Raw genomic sequence first — 15,448 nt, 5'->3', positions numbered from 1 at the left:
TAGGGCAATGTTGGTAAAAGCAATGAGACCGGTTCTGACCGTGTTAAAGGCAGCATCTATTCTTTCTCTGACTCTGCTTAAGAACGCGACCACTCTGTTTTGAATGCTTGAAGATCTCTCTTCAATGTAAATGAAAACGAGCCTTAAATAAGAAATGAATGATGTAGCGATCTCACAACCGAGGTGACAGATTCTCTCAACTGCAAAAGAAAAATATTCTTCTATTGCAGCAGAGATGTTCCATTCAAGCAACTACTTTCTGATTCTCATTTGAGCTGTGTTTAAAAAATTTGCAAATCTGGTTCTTGTTGTTTGAAATGTGGCCACAATAATGTTTCTTTGCTCGGTTTAAAAATTGTGACATTTCTTTGCAAGCTTTGCCAAAAATACCTTCAATGTATTTAAAAATCTTCCATGGCCATTTCAAGTTCTGAGCAGGAGGTTCTGGTTCGGTTTGATCCCTGGACATTTGCTGGTCATCATCATCATTTTGAGACTCATCCAGACAAACAGCAATACATAAAGTTAGAAGAAAGTTTGGACACCAGATTCTTTTGTTTGACATTTTCCTTTTGTATAACTGTGAGTCTGTCGGTTTGCTCATCCCTGTGGTTTGTGGTCGTTTGTTTGTCCTTCTGTTTTCCTGAATATATATATATATATATATATATATATATATATATATATATATATATATATATATATATATATATATATTTTTTTTTTTTTTTTTTTTTTTAAACCTTTGTCAAAGGTTTAAAAATCATCCTCTGTCCTCTTCTGCCCTACAGTAAGAGGTTTGACTGACAGACCGGCCCACCAGGTCACTTCTGTATGTTTGCAGTTAACAATGTTCATTCCTCTGTTACCAATTCAGCGACTTTCTTGCTACATTTAACAACATTTTGGGAAAAAAAAAATGGTATCAGCCAAAGTCAAAATTGGCAGGTCAGGCTTTGTAAAGATTGGTAATCGGTGGTTGGCCAGAAAACTGCAGTCGGTGCAGCCCAACTTAAGATGGAATACACAACCATGACATTTTTCATTAAATTAATTTCTCTTAGGTGTAATTACAATAGATACAAATTTAATTTATACCCGGTGAATCTTTCTCACTTGAGAATGTGGACCGGTTCTGGGTTGATTCTGAGCTTTCAAACCATTTTAATTGGAGAAATTTCACATAACTTAGAAGTTGATGTAAAAATACTGTTTGTTTTAGATGCATAAATTATCAGCAGCAAACAACATATCACCAACTACAGCATAGAGTAGCTCATTGATATTATTAATGCAGTACCCATGTAGCCTGATGGAAAAACATTTCACTGAACAATATCAACATTAAGAAGTTTTAATTATTGTCAAATGTTATCAAACACGTTATGAAAGCAAAAAAAAAACTCAAATATACAGAGCCAACCACGAGAATCAACTCATTTAAATTTAAATGTGTATTGTTATTTCAGTGATTCTTGAGAATAGGGACAAAACAGGTCCTATGGATAAAGCACAAAATTTGAATAAAATATACACAAAATATAATTTTTTTCAAATATCTGACTCAACTAACCTGGGTCATGTGAGCACAACAATGTATGTTTTCCTGGTGTTTGCTGAATATTTTTTTATTTCAAACATTGTAGTCGGTGGATGATGCCTGTAAAATCCCTCGTCCAGGAGCAGAACTCAACACATTATAATAGTTTAAAATAATTAAAGAAATACTAAAATTATATATTGTGACATTTAAGTATAAGTAGTCATATAAATAATTATAGAGGTATCAATAAATTGAATTAAAATCATTTTTATATATTTTCCAACTCCATTGAAATTTGTCCCTAGTTTTTGTCAACACCGTCAGAAATCAAAAGAATGTAAAAAAAAAATCAGGCATTGTTGGGGGGCACCAGAACTTCTGAGGACCCCATGACCACTTCCTTTCTCTTCCTTTGCTAAGAGGGCTAGTTAGCTCTGGTTAGCTTAAGTTATTCTTTAGTTTTTTCTTCTGTTTTATTCCTAAGTTGCTCGTCACAACCATGACGTGTCAACACCATAACTGACAATTTACAAAACTTTGATGAAATTTTGTGAAATAAAAGCTTAATTTGGTATACTGTAAAGATTTCATGGACCTGACGAGCTACAATATGGCCTCCTTCAGAATAACATCATATAAATTGAGGTAGTTTGGCATTTCGTCAACTCCATCAGAGTTTTTCTGACTCTTTCAGTGAAATTGTTGTCAAATATCACTTAATGTGCAGTTAATTAATTTTAATGTATTTTACATGAATTGCATTACTTCACATGTACCAAGTTTTTCATTTTATTCACTAGTTTGTCACCACCTTCAGTTCTGTGTCAACTCTGTCAGATGGACTTTTTGTTGTTTTTGGTTTTAAATAATATTTATTTTGTTTCTTGAGAAGCATTTGTCTGTAAAATGAGTAAAAATATCACTAATAGGGTCATTACAAATTATTTTTATATATTTTTGTCAGATGGTGATGACAAAGTTCTAGGTCAGGTCGATTAAAAATGTAATTCTTTTAAAAAATATTGCAACTGGGAGCCTGCACCTTAGCATCTTTACATTTCCTAAACATTGTCATATTTGCATACATAAGGTTGAGAAATAACACAAAAAAAATTATGGGAAAATTAAAACCCATTTTGTCCCTATCCTCAAGAATCACTGATTTGTCTATGTATTTTTAGCTGGGGCTGCACAATGGTGCAGTTGGTAGAGCTATTGCAGCAAGATGGTCCTGGGTTTGAAAACCTAATCCTGACTGGTTGATCCAGCGATAAACAGGTGAGAACAAGACTATTACTGTAAAGTATAATCATCAGAGTTTGTAATCTTTGCAAACAATATGTATTCAAGTGTTTTGCACCACAAACACCATAATATAACAGGACCTAGTGAACAGAAAAACACACCGACTTAGAGAAAAAAATAATAAATATTTAAATAAATAAAAATAATTATAATATTAAATAAATATGTCAACACATCATTGCTAGGCTGTAGTGAAACAATTAGCAGCAAAAACACACAACATAAGTGATACAAAAATGACATATCTTAGTAAATAGCTCTGATGTGGTGGATTACAGACCACCATATCAGACATTGCTAATCACTTACTGGTTGATCTGTAAATGTAAAACTTACAAAACAATTTTCTTTTGGTGTTATGCAACAGACTCCATTCCATAATAAGTAGTACGGGTGCTACTCTGTGTATGTTAACATGTATGTTAATGTAAATTTACTGCCCTCTGCAAGCTCTCTTTACAAGGCAAAGACACCAAAATAAGTCTTCCCTGCATCTTCCTCAAGTTTCTCAAGCATCTTCTCTTCCATAACCGTCTTCAGTCTGTCCCCACTCTTTAAATCGAATACTGCTCCCATATACACTGCAGAGAAGTAGCTTCCAGCTGAGTCTGGATCCTTACTGGCTGTACCCTGGCACACAGTACGAACTGAATGCAAGAGGGTCTGATAGGACCTCTCATCATTAGAGCCAAATGATCTGGACCAGCGTTTCACTGTGTGACTCAGATGGATCATGTGATTGGAAGTAAGGTCATCATCAGTGCTGCTGCAGCTTACTCTGAACGACGCCTGGCTGTAAACAAAGTAGAGGCCATTCTGAGGAATCAGAATCTCATTGTCTTTTAGTTCTAGATCTCCTTGAGAGTGTGCCTGGTCCACTTTGTTCATCCACTTCACTGACGTGTTTATGGCGGGGTCGTGTACTCCTGATTGAAAACACAGGCATGAAAATGAATATCAGATTATTGCACTTACAATACCCTCCTGTAGACAGTGAAAAACAACCAAAGGTAAAGCTAATTATGAAAAATAATAATAATTTTGCTAAGTCCTTCTGTATCTTTTATTTATATAAACAGACAGAATTGTACATATTGTTCACCTCTGGGTTTTAATGTAGTTGTAGACTACACTTTGCAGTTTGTTCTTTACCAGGGCCGTAAAGAGGCCTTTGGAGGGGCGGGGGCTCAAAGATAAAAAGGGGCACATTGATCAAGATCTTAAAACACCGTACAACAAACTAACAACAATCCATATTAATCAAGAATCTAATATTTATTTGTATCATATCATGTCATTGTCATGTGGGGACAATCAAAGCAAATTTTCCCTGATAGGTTTAATGTTGTTGTTTCTGCTGCTGACTGTCCTGGAGGATTTTGTCTTTCAACAAGGTCTTGAGAAACATTCATGCATTTAAGTTTAGCTGATTACTGTCACAGTGTCTTCACAGGTCGACCTAAAAAAAATCTATCAAAGGTCTGCTTACAGTCTAGGGTCCCTATAAATGCTTGAATTGTAACACAGACCATAGATCTAAAACTTTAGCATTTGCTTGTTGAGAATGACAATGCTATTAATTTTTATTTAATGGTTTCAGCAGAGGAAAAAAAGTACATTTTGGAATTAATTAGGAAGTTTACTCTGGACAAAGTAAACTTCCTAATTAATTCCTAATTAACCCTACGTACAAAAAAACATATTTGATTTTTGACGTGTTACCACGGCTACAATCTGATGCTATCTTTAATCTTTGTGTTTGAGCTCAGTTTATTCACAAATACATCACAGTAAATAATAATCAGAAATCAGTGATTGATATTAAGCTGGCCAATTAACCTGTTCCCAGTCTCACTGACTTCCCTAAATCTATTTTCAAACAAACACTGTTAGTGATGCCGATGTTCTTAGTAGGAGGGGGAGTAAATTAGATTCTACCCCGGCCCTGCTAGAGCCGCTCCATTGTGTTGCGCATCTCTCTACTGGATGCAAGGGACAAATGGAGATTTCATTTATAAGGCAGTAGCTGGGACAAACCATCAGACGAGGCTTTTCTGTTTACTGACTGTTCAGTTTGTAATAAGCGCCACAAAGACTGTTTTGGTTGCCTGGGCTTTATGGGTGTATTTTTTCTGATCTGTCAGCAGTAGTGTGAACCCGCCTGGTAGTAACGTTAGTGAAGCACAGAGCTAAAAGGTACGTTGTTCGCAGTGACAGCCACATTACCATTTCTTTATATCAGGGTATCCGATTATGACCCCCAGTGGTGAGACTGACTCAGACTGCCTGGAGCAAACTGGGCATTTAGTCCAGCACTGAAGCAGAATGCTAAAATTAAAGTCAGAAGTTTTCTCTACAACTGAGCCATTTCTGTGTTTGGGGGTGATGAGGGTTTTTCCCGCTATTGTGAGGACAATTATGAAAATAAATAAAACTTCAACATCAGACCTACGTTTTTATTCACAAACTAGTGTATGTTGAAAAAAAATTCTTGCCCATAATCTGACAGAGGACACAGTTCCCCTCCCTCATCCTGATCTGGTGTCATAACGACATGGAGACAGAGGAACTGAGAATCCATTCAGTCATTATTAGACCAAGGACAGCCAGAGTAATTTAGTTTGCTAAATTCTTATGTTTAGCTAAATACTATTGTCCAGATAAAAAAATTTAATAAAAAATAAATACATTGAAAACAAAACAACCCCAAAAAGGGCACTTAGGGCATCAAGGGTAAAAGCGGCAGGGAATCAAGCCCCCTCCACCCCCCTCACCTGAAGGTGTCTGGTTCTTACCTTCTAGATGAATGGCTGCCCTGTTTGAAATTTGCCTTAGGGCGTGATGAAAAGCTGTAAAATTAGAGGAAAAGATGTTAACCCTCTTCTGGATGCAAAATAGCATTTTTCTGGGACATTATCCCTTTATGGAACAAATCCCTAAGTAACAAAACAATACATAAAAGTTCAGGTATATAATATTTACCTGTAAAACATAGATTAGATAATAGATGCTATAGTTAACTACAACTTCATAAAAGTTCAATGTGTCAAAGAATTAAGGGAACTACCCACCAGAGCTTCCCTCGTCTGATACTGCACTCTGTGTCAGAAGACAGATAAAGAGACACTGTTAGCATTGGTGGGATCAGATTATGTACTATTTGTTGCAGGCCTTTGACCCTTTTTGAAGACAGCACTCACCTTGACACGAGCATTAGAGAAGAGGAAAACAGCACCACCAGTAGCAAGGCAGAGTGTGAAAGCCATCAGGGCCAAGGTAAGTCTGGACATTTGAAATGTTTTGACTCTAGTGGATGTCCGATCATTTGTCCCTGTGCTCGCATCTGCATCCAGTAATACCTTGAATTCACTCTCCATTGTTCTGAGTAAGTTCTTGCTTTCAATCCAAGTCAAACTGTAAATGTATGGTAAGACGACTCCTTCTTCTTCTTAACTGACATTTTGAGACGCTCTTTTAAAAGCTTTTTTTGGTGGAAACTCCAGTGATGTCACTCATTGTGAATAAGTGGAGAGCTGATAAGGAAGAGACCCAGAACCTGGGAGGCTCATATGGACCAGAACACGCCTACACAAACCTCTGCTGAGTTATACCTAAACCACAAGCACAGACCTGTGTCGTAACCATTTTTACACCACAAAACAGACACCCACAATTAGCAGAATCTAACACTTACTCTTTCTCTTACGCACACACACACACTCTGATCAACAGGTGTTTAAAAACATCACAAAAATTTTGTATCTGTATAAATTCTGTTTCAGTGGTAAAAATTAAGTCTTTCTGATGTTCTACTCAGAGAGAGAAATATGTCACTTCCCCAAAGTTTAAATTAGACAGACGTTAATGTAAGGCTGTGACTCATCTAGTATAGAGCCTTCCTTTAATTCCGAGGTATGATTAGCTCCTCCAGTTAATGCAACTTGTTAGTTACCACTGTTTATCATACGGATATTGAGAAAAAAGACCTCAGCATTTCAACTTGTAAATACAAGTTGTGTCTGTGTGTGAAGGGTATTTCCCCCTTCACACACACAGTAAACAAGTACTTTCTATATTGGGAAATACTTTTTTCAATTGTAGGAAGCACTTGTTTCCCATGTGTGAAGGGGGAAACACCCTGAGAATGGTTGTATAGAAACTCAGTGAAGTCAGTGTTACATGAAGATGTGTAGATAGTCTCAGGTACTTGTGATCACAGAACAATTTAAGTTTAATTCATGCTTAATGTTGTCGTTTGTATTCCATCTGCATCACATTGAAATGGCACGAAATAACTGATATTATTGATCAAAATATTTTTCAGAATTGACCAAAAAAGTTCTCAAATGTATCATAATTCTCCTCAATATACTGAGGGATCAGAGCAGCTTTAGGAAAAGGGAAATCAAATTTGAAGCAACAGCTCATCAGTCCACCTGTGACTTTCAACAAAAGTGTAAAGTTGTACTTCATTTTATGATGAATTATTTTTCTTTATTTACCATGAAGTACAAATATTTTGTGAGCTGAGCAATTTGTTTGTAATGTCTAACAGGTAAACATAGAATAAGAAACAATGTAGTAATAAAATTATAGTCAAAGGTTAACTTAAGGGTACAGGCTAAGATATCTCAATTATGAGCAAAACTTAGTTCTTATCATTGGTCTGGTCAGCTGTTGATTTTAAATATTTGACAGAAAACATCATGAGTCTATCATAGTCAGGTGAGTATGAATCTTCTTTCATATTCACAGAAGTGAGTGTTTTGGAAGATAGGACCAATCAGTTTCTGCATTTATGGTCCCATGTCTGTGTTTTTTGAAATATATAAATCCACTTATGGAGACATTATAAGATGAAATGTTTAAATAAAGAATAAGAATTTGTATTTTGCTGATCTTTTTATTATCACTGGCAATTGTCAAGACTTTGATCAATTTGATAATTGATCAAAATCTTTGATCAGTTTGATCTGTCATGAGGCCTGCCTCTGTCCTGCCATATTTGACTTAATATAGATAAATATGTCAAGATCTAAGGAGGAGCAGTTGTCACTCATAGGTTCTGTGGTCAGGTCCTTGTCGACACATCAAAGTCATCTTCAGTAAAATGTGGAATACCAAACTGTTAACTGACATATATATGAATATATGAATAAAAGTAACAGAGATTGGAAATAGTTTTAGTAAAACACAATGCGTCCATGATAACTGTCTGCAGAACGATTGCAAATCTTACTGACTACAGGGTGAACTGTTATCTTGCTGCCATACTTCAGTCAGTATTTTAGACAATTTACCCTTAGTGGACATGACAATAAAATAAAATAAAATAGTGATTGTTACATGAAAAGCTACAAAAGCTTTGCTGTTAAAGGAATAATAATATTTTACATGCAACAAAGATTCAGGTGGCCATGTTATTAAGCTTTCTATAAGTTAATGTGAAAAAAGAAACCAAGAATCAAATTACCTTGCAAAACTCCCCATCAGAGGACAGAAATTTTACCAAATAACTCAGAACCGCAATAAAACAGCTGATGACTACTTGCACAACCTTAAAAGTTTAGGCACAATGAGTTGTGCAAATATGATTGCACAATCCATCTGTCATTGTATAATGCAGGGCTCACAGCAGGAACAGTGATACACAGAAAGGTCATAAAAACATATTGGAAGAAATTGGTCAGGGTGGACAGATTTCTGATATGCACCGAGTAGCTGTAACACTAAAAAGTCAAAAGAGAATCCAAGTGTCATGATTTGGTGAGGTTGTGGTGGTGAGAGAGAATGCAGATACCCAGATGGAAGATGATGATGAAGATTTTAATGATAGGAGTACAGCTCAACAGTCCAGATGAGCAGGTAGCACAGGGAGCGAAGGCAACACTAACGCTGGAATCTACTGACTAACGACTGCATAGAGAGCTGAAGCCATCACAGGACTTCACAGTTTTACTGTGGACGACTGACTAGATTGACTGTGACAACTTACGACACTCGACAAAGACAACAGGTGGGCTTCGCATGCTGTCCATTTCTTCTGGCCCTCCTTGAGATGGTTCCACAAAGGAGTGGCTTTGGAACAACTCTGTGACCATTTTTGTCTGGCCCAGCCAGATCCCTGACCTAAATCCAATTAAGCATTTCTGGAGAGACCTGAAAATGCCTCCACCAATGTTCACCATCCAACCTGACAGAACTGGAGCGGATCTCCAAATCCAGGTGTGAAAAACTTGTTGCATCATTCCCAAGAAAACTCATGGCTGCACCAGCTCAAAAGGGTGGTTCTGCTCAATACTGACCCTCAATATCAGGGTCAGTATTGACTGAAGGTCAGTACTGATCCTTTGCTCAAATTTGCAAAGAATTGATCCTTGCAAATTTTTACATTTCTCATTTTTTTCTGTCAAGATGGGATGCTGAGTCTATATTCATGGAAAATAATATTAACATTTTTGATTTTAACAAATGTCTGTAATGAAACAAAGAGCGAAAGAGTGAAATATTTAACCCTTGTGTGTGCAAGGACTGAGGCAAACGTAGAAGACTGTGGCAAATGATACAAGTTTTACAGGTGTGGGGTCGGTTGGACCCCATTTGTAAACACAAGGGTTAAAGGGATCAGAATACTTTCCATACACACTGTACCTCACTGTCATGAATGCTAATTCATTTTTGTTTGGTGATTTCAGTCATAAATGTTCCACTGTAAAATCTTATGATGCACCATCAGCATTATGTCAAAATGTCAAGACAATGCAGTAATTCTTTCCTATTGATGAAAAAAAAAACTAATTAACTTTAAAGAACATCAATGGCTTTATTAAAATGGTGTAAACTAGAACCACACACACTGTCCACATAATCACAACTGATTTTAAGCTTTAAAAAATATATTACGGTGATCCATCCATGAAAGTTACACTAAGATGGAGCATTTTGAGAATATATGTAGAAAGTCCATCAAAATGAACCATAAAACACTAGTATTACATTATTGTTTGAATTCAAATCTCACTGTAAGAATGAGTAAGCACATTTTTCCAGTGATGTGCCCCCCTCCTACTGATGTAAGTAGGAGGGGGGATACCTGACAGCAACACAGGAAGGATGTGAAAGAGATGTGTTCTTTCCAGAAACTGCCCATCTTGTGGTCTCAGTTCACTTTCAAACATAGCTTCTTCCTTATTTTAAATTAGGATTTAAGTTGATTTGGTAAAAAACAAGAAAAAAAAAATCCCTTTCTATTGTGCCACATCATATTGCTTTTTCCTGTTTCTAAAAATGGTACAAGTAAAGTCCCGCCATCTTAAAAAAAGACATGATACTCTCCCCAGAGTCACACAGGAAATTACAGCAGATTTTCTCTTCTTCTCATCTTCCTCTTCACAAATAGATTTCACAGCTTATCTGCAAATCATCTCAGGACACCTTACATTGACCAAAAAGGGAAGCTTTGTTTTTTAAGACATTTTAATTTCTAAATGAATAATGTATTAATTAAATAATGTTATGAATTAGCACCCCATAAATAAACTGAATTTAACTGAATTTCCATGATAAGCCCATCATCAAGGCTTGTTTTGAAGCAACTGATTGGGCTACTCTCTGCCAGCCACATGGAGATGTCATCAGTGCTATGACTGAGTGTGTGACTGACTATATAAATTTCTGTGTGGACAGAACTGTTGGGGGTTTTAAAATTATCTCAAGACCTGTAAAGAACCAAACACAAGACCAATGCGGTTTTTATACCTTCCTTTGCAAAGAGAGAGATACACAATCTCTAACCCGCTCGGGATCAAAGATTGGTGAGCTCTGCTCAACTCTGCTTGGGAATTGGGTTTTATTATGATGACCTTCTTCAGTGGAACAATGCTGAGATAACAGAACAGATGGATCCCTTGAGTAGGAAATTACATCATAAATAAAGAAAGAAACTTAAAGAATAACTGGTCAGAGCCAGTTAGGTAACTGAACACATTTAGATAAACACTCAAATAAAATGATAAAACAATGATTAGTTTTACCCAACAAGAACCACCAGAACAGTGAGATACTTCCCAATTAACAAACCCTGGATCACCAAAAGAATTGTTAAGCAAGAAAAAGGAGCCTTTAGGGAACAAGGAAGTTATTGAGGAGTAGTTACAGGAAGAAGCTGGAGAATAAACTGGAGATTTTAAACACTAACTGGGAAAATCAACAATAACCAAGGAATAATTTGTCCATCCATTTTCCTGCGCCCTTGTCCCTAGTAGGGACAGCAGGGGCGCTGGTGCCAATCTCCAGCTGTCAACGGGCGAGAAGTGGGATCAACTGAACAGGTCGCCAGTCCATCACAGGGCAACACAGAGACAATGTTAAGGAAGAAATAATTCTATAATAGTTAACTTTGGTAAAAGTTGGCTCTCTTTCTTCCTCTGGATCCCAGGTCCTCTCGGCAGGCCACGTGTAGGCACAAGGAAACAACAATGCGTGTTGACGTCACAGAATTACAGAGTTTAATCCAATAAGAAACAACTTATGAATTAACAACAAAACTGCAGAACAACGGAGACATACATTCATTTACCTGAGACAAAAAGATAGAAAAGAAAAAGGCAAAGACGCGTCTTTGGAGAGAGCTGGTGCAAAAAAGGCAAAATAGTAGCAGCTATCTGGCTTCTTACTCCCTGGGCACGAGCTTTAATAATGTAGGTGTGTCTTTCCTTTTTAATATATTCAATTAGGGCGTACCTCCGCTTGACCAACTGGAAGTTACCTTGGACACCCAGAAAAACTTAGAACTTCCCCTAATTTACTGCTGTGAACAAAGGCCATTTGCTCTTTTGTTTAACAAACGAAGAGGAGAGCCTCATCCTGAACTCCTGTGGTTTTAAAACCATCTAAATAAAAGATATACAGAGAAAAGGATTTCACAGATATGTGTGAAACCCGGAGTCTCTCCCGCTATCTCTCCCTACATAGATTCTCAGGAACAGACTTAAATTTTGTAATTAGTTTAAGGAAAGTTTATGTTAAGAAACCCAGTTTTGCTCTTCTGCACTCAGCATCCCAAAAGATTGAGTCCTGCCTTAAACCAAAAATAACACATAAAATCAACAGAACAAAATGAGGTACAATTCCTTTTTTCTAACCTAAAAAACATCCTAAGTATACAGGTTAACAATCATTTTCCAAAACCCCATTTAGCATAATCCTGAGTAATTTTCTAATACTAAACAAAACATTTTCATTTAATTCTAACATTCAAATCCATTTATCATCGTCTAAATTAATTCTATCTAATACTAAACATTTTCATTTAATTTTAACAGTCAGAAATAATACAGTTTTCAGTGAGAACATGCTATCTATAACTAAGAAAAATATCTTGTAAGGTAAATGTTAGTGGTTTAAAATGTTCACACAACCCAGATGTTCATAGAAGGGTTCTGGTCTCCCGTGAACTCTGCAAGTTCCTGTTTCCCAAGGTAATTTAAATGATACTGGAAGTTACCTTCCTGCATATGTTAATCCATGGCCTCCTGTCCTATGTGTTACAACCACAGGGGTCCAGGGAGAAGCTCTGCAGATCACCCCATTTTCCTTGGTATTTTTGAATACTTACCCAGCCATAGTTTAATTTTAAATCACTAACAGAAACCTGTTCAAAGTTTAAAAATTTGTTCAGAAAGATTAATCTGTATTAAACACTAAAAATAATCATTTTTCTCAACAACAGACAGGACAAATAACTATGCACACACACACACACACTCACTAAGGAGAATTTAGAGAAACCAGTTAACCTGACAGTCATGTTTTTGGACTGTGGGAGGAAACTGGAGTACCAGAAAAGAACCCAGCAAGCACATGCAAACTCCATGCAGAAAGACCCCAGGCTGGGAATTGAACCCAGGACCTTCTTGCTTCAAGACAACAGTGCAGCCCCAGGAATAATTTGTAATTAATAATAATAAATTATTAATTACAAATAATAATAAATAAATAAATTATTTATTTATTTACATTCAGTCATATTGTATTACTTGCATCACTCTTATATATAATATACATACACCTATGAGTGATGCAAGTAACCCTCTTATCATATATATACATGTGTGTATTATAAACTATCTCTTATGGTTATACTGATTGTGGCGACACTAAGGTAGAGATCTGCTACTCTGCTCCTCGCAGCAGGGTAACCAGAAGCTGTCAACAACGCCACCTTGGGAATTGCACCCAAGGAATTAGACTGCCAGTAGCAGTGTTGTGGTACTCGAGATCGGTCTTGGTCTCGAGTCCGGTCTTAAGACCGTTTTCTGATGGTCTCGGTCTCGTCTCGGACTCGACCGCATTTGGTCTCGGTCTCGGGCTCTGAGGACTCGGCATTTTATTTCAAGACCAGTCGAGACCGCAACTGTGAAAATATCACTAAACGTGCAGCATACTGTCCAGTTTATTTGTTAACATCTTTGTTTTCAGTGGATGCAAAACTCACCGATTAAAATCCAAGCAACTACGCGTTTCTCCCCCTCCCGCTCCCCTCCCCACCTTTCACTCGCGCACGGCGCTGCTCCCTCCTCCCTCCTCCCCCTCCCTTCCCCACCTTTCACTCGCACGCGGCGCTCCAGGACATGCGCAGTGGTTTTGTCTCAGCGGCAGAAAATGTTTGTCTAATCGTCAGTAATATAATAGCGCTGCATAAATAGTAAGAAATCCGATGGCCAGAGCTAACTCAGCAGCGCTTCGTTTTCAGAGACAATGGGGATAACGTCTAACTATTTTCGTCACTTAGAAAAGTAGCTCAAAGAAGGTAAGCTCCGTTAACGTGATGTTAGCAAAGCTAGCTGTACAGAGACACATAAGAATTTGTGATGAAAAAAAGTCACTCTGCCTGAATTATTGTGCGGAGATGTTGACTGACTTGTCGCATATACAGGACAACGCTATGTCCAAAAGTCTGCAATATAGTGATGTGACATTCAGAAACAGTCGATTCTTCTCCACGGCTCTTTATTTATTAGATAGGACTGGAGTGTCACTCACTGAGAGCCGTTGTTCTATCAGATTACCATACACTGTCAGAATAGCATACGTGCAGTGAGTACCATGCCTGTGCATGCGCATTAAGAAGTCTGACCGTCAGAGGAGTTGTCAGTTCACCATATGCAGCAAGTTATGACGAAAATAAGTCATTAAATTGTTTTCAATTATAACTATATAGATATACATGTGTTGTCATGGTTGCAAACTGTATTTAAAGCAGGTCTGGCTGCAGCTGGAGTCAGCTACAACACACGCCCGTGTAAAACTCACTTAACCGCTAAGTCAGGATGCCATACAACTGTTAATAACAGATCTACGTCATGATTCTATGTTCCTAGCATACATGCAGTGAGTACCATGCCAGCGCATGCGCCTTAAGAAGTCCGACCGTCAGTGGAGTTGTCAGTTCAGCATATGCAACAAGTTATGACAAAAATAAGTCATTAAATTGTTTATAATATGACATAATATGATAACTAGATAGATATACATGCATTGTCGTGGTTTCAAAGTGTATTTAAAGTAGGTCTGGCTGCAGCTGGATGCCATACAACTGTTAATAACCAAGTGTATGATGATCTACGTCATCATTCTATGTTGCTGATTAAATAAAATCATATGGTAATGACAGCGTATGCATGTCTGAGCTAAGCGTACGACTATCTGACAACGTATGCTGATCTGACAGAACACCCGTTCTTTGTTCTAGTAATGCTCTTGTGTACACTGCATCATTGTGTACCATGCCATGTACATACATTTAATTATGTATGTATGTAATTAAATGTACATACATTTAATTATGTACGTTGATATTTAAATTAACAAATAACTAAAACACAAGAACGAAAGAGCACGCAGAGCATGCACATTGCTCTTTGTTTTTGTTCAAAGTGGCAGCTGTAATGTCTGCCATGGTGTCAGACTACCTGGCTTCATGTACTGGGATAGAGAGTGAAAACAGTCACGATGAGCGCCTTCTGTTTGGTTACTTCTTGCTTGTTGCTCCTTGGTCAGTGTTCATGGTTGAGCGTTATTTACCATCAGGGCATTGCCTCAATTGCTATGTTTAATGGTGCAACAGTGGTGGATTCTTATATGAGCAATATGGGCAAATTCCCAGGGTGCTATGTTTTTAGGGATGGCACGAGACCATCACACATTGTAACACAGAAATGGAATATTTAATATTGGTAAAATGTATTAAGTATTTAATATCTAGGTGTTTTTATGGGAATATGGATCTTTCAGATTATTCTGAGAAGCAATTTCGATCATATTTTACATTTTATTGTGTCATGTAGCGCGGGCCGCTGGTCTTGGTCTTGTCTTGGTCTCGACTTTCCTCGGTCTTGGTCTTGACTTGGTCTCGGACCCTAAAAGTCTTGGTCTTGTCTCGGTCTCGATACACTCTGGTCTTGGTCTTGTCTTGGTCTCGGGTTAGGTGGTCTTGAACACAACACTGGCCAGTAGGCTCAAGGTTCGTGACCAAGGAGAACAAGACTTTTCCAAAAAAATGAATTACATTTTATTGTTTCATGTAAAAGAGACAATCAC

At 37.4% G+C, this 15,448-nt stretch overlaps 1 protein-coding gene across 1 annotated transcript; it reads right to left on the bottom strand.

The window, feature by feature from the left end:
- Window positions 1-2,861: 2,861 nt before the first annotated feature.
- On the bottom strand, window positions 2,862-6,661 carry tnfa (tumor necrosis factor a (TNF superfamily, member 2)). Its single transcript, XM_014974911.2, has 4 exons — window positions 6,049-6,661; window positions 5,920-5,947; window positions 5,644-5,697; window positions 2,862-3,774 (listed from the first exon to the last, which is right to left on the bottom strand). Exons 1-4 carry the CDS (start codon window positions 6,223-6,225, stop codon window positions 3,305-3,307), a joined length of 729 nt encoding a protein of 242 aa, XP_014830397.1. The 5' UTR covers window positions 6,226-6,661; the 3' UTR covers window positions 2,862-3,304.
- Window positions 6,662-15,448: the final 8,787 nt, after the last annotated feature.

The sequence above is a fragment of the Poecilia mexicana genome, unplaced genomic scaffold (genome assembly GCF_051168715.1).
Source record: "Poecilia mexicana isolate PSO_F unplaced genomic scaffold, ASM5116871v1 scaffold_11, whole genome shotgun sequence".
NCBI lineage: Eukaryota > Metazoa > Chordata > Actinopteri > Cyprinodontiformes > Poeciliidae > Poecilia > Poecilia mexicana.
Note: the sequence above shows the minus strand (reverse complement) of the source record. Positions and strands in the feature narration are given on the sequence as shown.

Bases quoted from the DNA above. Each gene is read 5' to 3' on its own strand.
- tnfa (XM_014974911.2), bottom strand. From the start codon at position 6,225: ATGGAGAGTGAATTCAAGGTATTACTGGATGCAGATGCGAGCACAGGG. The intron at 5,948-6,048 runs GTGAGTGCTGTC...CTTCTGACACAG, and splicing joins TCTCTAATGCTCGTGTCAAG to AGTGCAGTATCAGACGAGGG. The intron at 3,775-5,643 runs GTAAGAACCAGA...GTTTTCAATCAG, and splicing joins GGCAGCCATTCATCTAGAAG to GAGTACACGACCCCGCCATA.